The sequence below is a fragment of the Nanorana parkeri genome, unplaced genomic scaffold, assembly GCF_000935625.1.
Source record: "Nanorana parkeri isolate BGI_ZX_2015 unplaced genomic scaffold, ASM93562v1 scaffold854, whole genome shotgun sequence".
In the NCBI taxonomy this organism is placed as follows: domain Eukaryota; kingdom Metazoa; phylum Chordata; class Amphibia; order Anura; family Dicroglossidae; genus Nanorana; species Nanorana parkeri.
Window position 1 is genome coordinate 589,395 of NW_017307122.1, and position 9,326 is coordinate 598,720.

At 46.4% G+C, this 9,326-nt stretch overlaps 1 protein-coding gene across 1 annotated transcript in view; it reads left to right on the plus strand.

Moving 5' to 3' along the window:
• The window catches only part of ODF2 (outer dense fiber of sperm tails 2), a 34,043-nt gene extending 26,110 nt beyond the window's left edge, over positions 1-7,933 (plus strand). Inside the window, exons 17-20 of the mRNA XM_018565519.1 lie at positions 3,116-3,216; positions 4,828-4,990; positions 5,072-5,197; positions 7,760-7,933. Of these exons, the coding sequence (XP_018421021.1) occupies positions 3,116-3,216; positions 4,828-4,990; positions 5,072-5,197; positions 7,760-7,933 (564 nt within the window). The remainder of the gene's footprint in view (positions 1-3,115; positions 3,217-4,827; positions 4,991-5,071; positions 5,198-7,759) is intronic.
• The last annotated feature ends 1,393 nt before the right edge of the window (positions 7,934-9,326 follow it).

Here is a 9,326-nt window from a genome sequence, read left to right on the forward strand (position 1 = left end):
TTGTTACCCGGAGTTCACCATTCAAACAAGTCTTCATTCACCTCTGTAGCTATAGGCATTGTGGAGAATTTAATTTTCACACTAGACAACAGGGGACTGAAATCTCAGCTACTCTCCTCCTTATTTTCTATGGCAGTAGGGACTTGGCAACCTGCTAACCCTCTGATGGAAACATCAGCTGGTGCTAGTAAGCTAAGCTAAATCTACTACCTCATATAGCCAGAGTTCCGAATCTCTCTTGTGATATGAGAATGAATGATTCCATACTACATGTAGCTACAGACGTCAGTGTGGGCTTGTTTTAAAGCTCTTTTACTGCGTGTCACATATTCATAGTCTGGCCATTTAAACTCTGCTAAGTCTTAAAAAACAGCACACGTATTTCCTCAGCTTAGTTTTTAAAAGTGACCTATTTCATGCCATAGTCTGCAGAGTGACTGACCAATCAGGTAGGAACAAGCAGCCAAATGTAGGGGAGCTACTGCTAATATAAGTTGTTCATTGTTTGCCTGCTTTATTTAGACACAAAAGGCAGTCAGTGGTATTAATGGGAAAACAGTGTATCTGGTGCCTTTCAGTATTCAAAATACTTATTCAGAATACTATTATCCACCTTAAACTGGGTTAGTGGCTTCTATATAAAGCATTGCAGGATTTTACTTAAAAGAGAACTATGGGGTCAGTGTTTTTCCCCATAGTTCTCCTCAGGGTCACGGGAGGACATCTACTAGCGTCCTCCCGTCACCCAAAGCTCAGTATATAGCGAGCTACAGCTCGAGCTATACTGAGACCACCGCAGCCGGGACGGATCCCAACAATACTGTCGAGATCCACCCAGCTGCGTGAGTGACAGCTGGCTCTGCCTATCTAGAGGCAGAGCCAGCTGTACCCGCACCCTTCCTGTCTGTTCCTCCAGTCAGCGCTGGAGGATCGGGGAGGGGGGGAATTCCTGCAGGGAGCGGTGAGTGACAGTCACGGCTCTCTGCAGGAAGATGCTGGAGAAGTGAGCGAGCGACGGTATGTGTTCGATCACTTCCCGATCTATTGAGCCGACGTGTGACAGCTTCATTGTCACACGTCGGCTCGAACTATGAGGATGAGTGATTTTCACTCGCCTCATAGTGCTCCTTTAAAGAAGAACTCCAGCTCTCTTTTTTTTTTTCTATGGGTCCCTGTATAGAAAAGTGCCCCTAAGTTCTATTTACCCTCTTCACACTTCCGTACTGCCCCTGACTCCTCGGCCCAGCATCAGAGGTCCTCTTCATAGCCATACCACACAATGTCATTCTACCCATTTACACCCTCCCCTCTGGGCTGCGTCACCACGCAGGCTTCCCCGTTTTCTTTTCTTTGCTTTTTATGACCACTTTTACTTGTTCCACATGCAGCGGCCAGGTCTACCTCATTGTCATTCCTGTCTGATTATGATTTATAGTGCTAGAAGACTATTTTGTCTTTGATCCTTTTCGCTACCTGGGATGGGACCCCGCACTTGAGGGACATCTGGACCAACCCATGTGACTGTTAGATGCTGTTAGTGCTTTTGTGGTCCTGCATCTCCCACCAATATTTTATTGTATTCTAATCTCTGTCCTGGATGGCTGGGCCACACTTGAGTGGCTTGAAGGCTACTACTTGCTGATCACAATTGTAATTTTCCACCTTCTAAGTTCAGCCACGTGTGCTCCCCTATGCCGCTGTACTCTCGAATGTTATGCTATTTTCTATTATTAGGTTTTTCATAAAACAATTATAAAAAATATATATAATTACATTTTTAATCAAACCAGATATGGAAAGGCAGCAATAGAATGATTAGATCAATATCATTATTGGGTGTCAGTGTTCCTTTACAGCTGGATATTTGTATTGTTTTTTGGTTATTCTGAGGAACGATAATGCGTTATATTTCTGAGTATATGAAACAGTAAGTTAATGTTTTAAATATAAACAATTTGGACATTAGTAGGTAACGGCGTTGCATCATGCATGCACCCTTTTACTTCTAGTAATGAATAGGACTTGGTACTTTTCCTAACCACTAGTGAAGCTTGGGCGTACAAGGAATTCCCTAAACAACTTCTAAGTTCCTATGGTGGATCCCACATGCACTGGTTCTCTTCCACCTCTGCCTTGGCTCAACTGACATATTGCCAGCTGGCTTCCACTCTGAGTCTCGAGAGCGGCTCCTGTGTAAATTATGCCCTAAATGTGTTTGCAGGTGTTCTATCAAAGTTTGTGACTGCGTTAGAATGTGTGACCGATGACGTGGTCACACATTTTCACCTAATCCCGCCCAGTTTTTCGGCGGTGGAATATGTGACCAGCAAAAGGTGTAGAATTCCAAGTTTTCTCAGCTGTTGCAGGGCAGATCGGCATCACAGATGGTATGTACAGGAGAACCGATATGCCCTGGAACAGCTGATTGGTCCTGAAATCTCACTTCTATCCGACTTTGTGAAATGTCAGATCGCACTCACAAAGTCAGATAGAAGTGACATTTCCGGACCGATCAGCTGTTCCAGGGCAGATCGGTTCTCCTCTACATACCATCTGCCATGCCGATCTGCCCTGAACAGCTGAGAAAGTGTTGGAATTCTACACCTTTTGCTGGTCACATAATTTAACGCCGGAAAAAATGGGTGGGATTACGTTAAAATGTTTGACCACGTAACCGGTCACACATTCCAACCCAGTCACAATCTTTGATAGAACACCGGCATTATTAATAAATACACTTTAACATATTTAATCCTATTTAGACCCGTAATTATATATGCAGACCAAAGATTATTTTCCTGAAACTGAATTGGGGTTTTGTTATGTGGCCATTGTAGATCAACAATACTTTGAGTTACGAGAAATACATATAAATAAAAATAAGTGCCATCACACTAGACTGTTACATTCTATGTACTTGGTATGTTGAGATTAGGAGTCGGAAAATGAGTATTTCTTTTTCGGGCGTTGAAAGTGTATAACACATACGATGAAAGCTACTGGTGCCAAGACTCCTGCACCAAAAACAGGCCAGTTTTCAGACGCTGTCATTTTTCATCACGCGGTAATAAATAAGTAACCCAAACAACAAAAACCTTTTTATATAACTGTGCAGATGGAGCAGCAGGGAGACAAGATGGAGTCTACAAGGGACCGCTACCAGTCCGCAATGGAAGAGAACAAGCTTCTATCTATGAAACTGGAAGAGCTGGAGAGGTACAAACGTTGTGGTTTCCTACAACCGATGACATTTAAATTAGGCCTGAAGTGTGTGTAAAATGAGTGGATTTCGCTGACCGCACACCTTCGGTGAAAAGATTAAATGCAACATTTGAGTTGGCGGAGTTAGGATTATTGGAGTGACCCCCGGAAGTTCTATTTTGGAGATGTGTGTGTATAATCGCCTTCAGTCAAAAAGATAAAAATGCAGTATGTACAGTGTATGCTGCATGGAAATTATTATTATTACATAGTATTTATATAGCGCCAACAGTTTGCGCAGCGCTTTACAATATAAGTAAGACATTACAATCACAATACAATTTAAGACAAGATGTTAAGGAGGGCCCTGCCCCTGAGGGCTTACAATATAAAAGGGAGGGGCCAGTGATACATGAGGAGGTAGCTGTGTGGGGATGAATTGTTTGAGAATGTGATGGTTCAGTGGTCAGGTTGAGGTGGGATGGGCTTCCTGAAGAGATGAGTCTTTAGCTGCCAAATAGATTGTAATTCTGTTCAGCCAATTTTTTGATCCAGATCCAAGACCCTTCTGTAGTCTATCCTGCAACCTTATCCAGGGCACACTTTAGCCTGTGACTTCACAGTAAAGAAAACATAGTGCATTGATGATAACCGGATCTCTATGCAGGAAGGAATAGAAATAATGATCTGCTTGTATGCGTTGCATCCTCAAGGCTGGATGAGTGAGACGTCACCCTCTCACTGGTGACTTTTAAGCAGCATTTGTGGCAGCACGGGAGCAATACCTCACCAAATCCAGCCCACATGGAAGCAGCACATGCAGGCACGTTGTTTTCCTGCACATTTTAGAATTTGTCTCTGCTGAAGTTAGTGGGACTCGTCATTCGATTCGCACAGTCAAAATTCATGTTATGTTACATAACTGGATGAAACGCATCGCCTGGTGTTCAGCGATAGCTATGGGGCGCTGGTATTTAAACCTGTTATACACTCTTAAGATTCCCCCCTCATTTCTGTCCTGGTGACCCCATGGAAGGAGAGGTGTAAATCTCACCAAAGGGAACAGAAAACAAAAACAACGTGCCCAGGGCTTGGAAAATCTACTTGTCCTCTCATCTCTGACTAGAGGACGCCGGAGCCGGATGAGTAGCTTCCCAGCCGGTTGTTGTAATTAACTGGCCGGCCAGGAGCTTCTTGGATGGCGGTTTACATTCAAGCGATTGAGCGTCTGTAGATACGCCCGATCGCTTGTATTGGCTGCGATTTTACAAACCCCCCCACGCAGCTGCTGCTGTCACTGCCGTTGCCCGTCCCGAGGTCCGCTGTGCCCGGTGCGGCCAAGAACGGCATGGCTGCTCTGTGACAGGAGATCAAAGGAAGTTCAGTACACGATCTCCCTCTGATCTCCTCTCCGGTCCCCGAATGCAGGAAGTGATGTATATTTACCCGACGTGACCCCGTCTTTTATATTTTACCAAAAATATGGGTAAGAATAAATGTTTTATAACATAAAGTAGGGAAAACATCCCCCACCCCCTTCCCAGTGGTGATTATATACCACCCAAAAAAAGCTGTGTGTCCCACAAAAAATGTGGTCATACTGAAGATTTGTGTTGCTTTTATTAGGAGATTGGAGGACGCTGGAGCACAAAACAGAGAACTCCTCCAAGTTGTGGCCAAGCGGGAAGAGACGATCCATCAGAACCAGCTGAGACTGGAGGAAAAGTCCCGGGATTGTGCTTCCCTGTCTCGGCAGCTGGAGGCGGCCATCGAAGAGTCCCGGAGACATGTAAGTCACCCCTGTGCTTGTCCTCTGTATCTGTGCTTGGCTCCAGCAGATGTTACATAACTTTTATGAAACTTTCACTAGGTGGACCAGACCAAAGAACGAGCGACATCCAAAGAGAGGGTGACACAGGCTAAAACACTTGAGCTGGAGACACAACTGAGCAGGGCCAAGACGGAACTCAACCAGTTCCGACGCAGCAGAGACGATGTAAGTTATCATGAGGATGGTTTCTGGATTTTTAATAAAGAACTCTGCTCAGCATGGTTTGCATCTTAAAGGAGAACTATGGGGTAAGTGTTTTTCCCCATAGTTCTCCTAAGGGTCACATATATTAACCTCCTCCCGTGACCCAAAGCTCAGTATATCTATATCTATATATGAGCGACAGCTCACAGTATACTGAGACCGCCGCAGCCAGGATGGATCCCGACATTACTGTCGAGATTGACCCAGCTGCGTGATTGACAGCTGGCTCTGCCTATCTAGAGGCAGAGCCAGCTGTACCCACCCCCTCCCCCGTCCGTTCCGCCAGTCAGCGCTGGAAGATCGGAGGGGGGAATCCCTGGAGGGAGCTGTGAGTGAGGGTCACGGCTCTCTGCAGAGAGATGATCGAGAAGTGAGCGAGCGACGGTATGTGTTCGCTCACTTCTCGATCTATTGAGGCGACCTGTGACCGTTTCATTGTCACACGTCGGCTCGAATTATGAGGATGAGTGATTTTCACACACCATAGTTCTCCTTTAACCGGCTGCAAAATCCCAATGCATTTTTAGAACATACCTAATAATATACCTTCCGTTCATTCGCTGGCAGCAAATAGAAATACCCTGCACTTCAATGTAAGAAGGTGCATGTTACTCACCCCCGCCCCTCCTCTCACATGACCACCCTAAGGTTTGGTGATTGGCCACTCAGTCAGCCAGTGCTGTCACATGGGGACAGGGAAAGAATCCTTAGCTCAGTGTAAGCTTCCAGCAGATCTAAGAGCTGACACAGGTCTTTCTATCTTTGCTCCCAGTGGCCAAACAGAGTGAATGGGGAGCAAAGGGGAGTATAAGCAGCTTATGGGGCTGGCATTAAAGAGAGCCTGTTACTTTGCCCTGCATGAGTAAAGCTCAGGTTCATTTCAAAGCCAAACTGAACCATTCGTTTAAATTCACTTTCCAGTTGCATCAAAACAAAACATGCTCAAAGTCTTTCAGTTAATTTCAATAAAGTGACACTAAACTCCGGAGTTAAATCTTAAAAATTTATTCAAGTACCTCAACTATTACAGGAAATGTACCGTATCTTATTTGTGTATCACTCGGCTGTAGATCCTCAAATCATCTCTGACACTGTCCTTCCTTCTGGAGGGGGGCTACTTTTGTTCTCCATGGATCCGTTTCAAGCTCACTCCTATCACAGGAGTGAGCTTGACTACAATCTCGTGTCTAGATTACTAATTTGTATTGAGATCGTAGCCCAACCCGGGAGGGAGCTTGGAGCGGTGACTACTTTACAACACACACAGGGACCATGGGGAACAAAAGTAGCCACCCTTCAGAAGGAAGGACAGTGTCGGCACCAATTCAGAGATGATTGGAGGATCTACAGCCGAGTGATACACAAATAAGATACATTATTGTTAAAGAAGAACTATGGGGTCTGTGTTTTTCCCCATAGTTCTCCTTAGGGTAACGGGAGGACACAAACTAGCGTCCTCCCGTTACCCTAAGCTCAGTATACTGAGACGCCGGAGCGGATCCCGACTTAGATGACGGGATCCGCCCAGCTGCGTGAGTGACAGCTGTACCCGCCCCCTCCCCTGTCCGTTCCGCCAGTCAGCGCTGGCGGGGAGAGGGGAATCCAGCCCCTCCCCCTGTCACTGCAGAGAGCCGTGACAGGATCGAAAGGCGAGCGAACCCGGTATGTGTTCGCTCACCTCCCGATCTACGGAGCCGACCTGTGGCAGTCTCATTGTCACAGGTCGGCTAGAACTATGAGGGGAGTGAAAAGCACTCACCTCATAGTTCTCCTTTAATAGTTAAGGTACTTGAATGTATTTTTAGGATTAAGTCACCTTGAGAAAGCTTCCACAGAGTACAAAATACCTCACTTCTTGATCCTGTCCCTGCAGAGAGCGGTGACTGTCACTCACGGCTCCCTGCAGGTATTCCCCCCTCCCCTGTCCGATCCTCCAGCGCTGACGGGCGGAACGGACGGGGGAGGGGGCGGGTACAGCTGGCTCTGCCTCTAGATAGGCAGAGCCAGCTGTCAATCACGCAGCTGGGCGGATACAGACAGTATTGTCCCGGCTGCAGCGTCTCAGTATACCGCTTTGGGTGACAGGAGAACACTAGTTTGTGTCCTCCCGTTACCCTTAGGAGAACTATGGGGAAAAGCCCTGACCCCATAGTTCTCCTTTAACTGTAAGACTTTGATCACCTTTTGTTTTGATTTATCTAGAATGTAATTAGCTGTTTTAAAATAAAAGTTGAGTTGGGATTTTAAAGTATTTTTTCTTATGTGAATTAGCCTTTGCTATCCCTAACCGAAGCCTCACTTGCCTCTCCTTTTATCTTGTCCCTTACATGGTGCAGTGGATTCAGCACTGGCAGGTGACTTGATGTGCGGTTTTAGTTTGCAGATTGGAGTATTTGGTTTTGACTTCCTGCTGTCATTGTTTGCTGTGTAAAGGACACCTGCCAGCTCCAATCTGCTTGTAACGCTTTCCGGTTCACTTACACCAGAGTCATTTCATTTCGTTTTTGGGACTCCTCATTTTAGGCAGAGCGCCGTTTCCAGAGTCGCCTCCAAGATCTAAAGGACAGGCTGGAGCAGTCGGAAAGCACCAATCGCAGCATGCAAAATTACGTCCAGTTCCTGAAATCCTCCTACACCAATGTGTTCGGTGAGGCGGCTTTGTCGAGTTCTCCAATCCGTCCTCCCACTCCGCTCTGAGTACAGTGTGTCTGCTATGAGGAGGAGAGATGTCCTCTGGAAGGGTCATCGTGGACTGATTTCAGAGTCTTCTATTGGTCAGTGATTGTGGATCATAAAAGCCCCAAACATCATCTTTACTGTGAATACCTACCTGTAATTGTCAAGAGCAAGGTCAAAGAGGTGCTTTGTTTCCTACATCTTTATTTTTAATCAACTAGTGCACTAAAAATGTAATCACATTGATTCTGCAAATTATGGCCCAGCGGGTACCTAAAAGATGCTGCCGGCAGCATCCACGCACAACATTCTGCACGCTAGCAGACATCAATCTGTTTGCAAAAAAACCTCCGTGGTCATGTGACATGAATCAAATCTTATGACTGTCCAATCACACTGAATCAAAGGCTGACTGGCTTCTAGTGCTGCCTCTCAAGAGCCACTGTACCCGGGATTACGTGAGGCTGACAGCAAGAGGAATCCAGCTACTCTGCATTTCAGATACATTTACACTTCTGTCCAGTGAATACAAGTTCAGCTTTAAAACCATGAAAAATAAACCGGATATAATAATTCTGATAAACCATGTGTAATAGACTCGCCTCCGTGCGTTCCAGCGAGGGAGTCTGCGGACATGTGGCGCCGCCGCATAGCTCTGCCCCCTCCCTCGCGCTCGAGCTGTCGGCTCAAAGCCGCGTCCTACTGATGTTGTAGTCGGGCGCTGAACAATCCGCCATCCTACCTTGCCGCATCCTGGACCCCCGGGAGATCCACTGGATAGTAGCTGCACCATGCCTAGGCAAACACTGCTGTACAGTGTGCCTGCACATAACCACAAGTACTCCGAAATAAACAAGGTTACACTTTCTGGTAACTGTCTCCAATGCATTGACTTACATGGTAGTCACCAGCTATCCGGGCTAGTAGCCTTCATCTATTACAAGCGGTTATCACTATCTTGTGACACTAGGTAACGCAAATTGCACAGTATCAATCACAGTTTATATTTTTTGAGTATATCTCGGGATTGCTTGTTACAGTGGGAAGGACTACTGGTCCCAGCGAAACCTGCCGAAAGTGGGACTTAAGCGAGGTGCTGTTCGTTCCTCCTCCATGTACTAGCCCCTCCAGCTGGTTACCGACCATAATTCCACAAAAGACGGTTGTGTTGAGCCCTCATTTAACCTTTATTTACGCTTCATGTGTATGGTGTGAATATCCTGTGGTGAAGCGTATATTTATATCCCAACATACGGTGCATGATGCGAAGCAGTTCCTTCCTCGCCTATCCCCCCTATTGGGCATAAGTACGGAACTGCAGTCTGATCACCGTCCTTGTAAAAAAAGGGACCGGTCCTCTTATAGCCCCCCCCCCCCCCCCCCCCCCCCCCCCCCCCCGCCGCCCAGCGCCGCC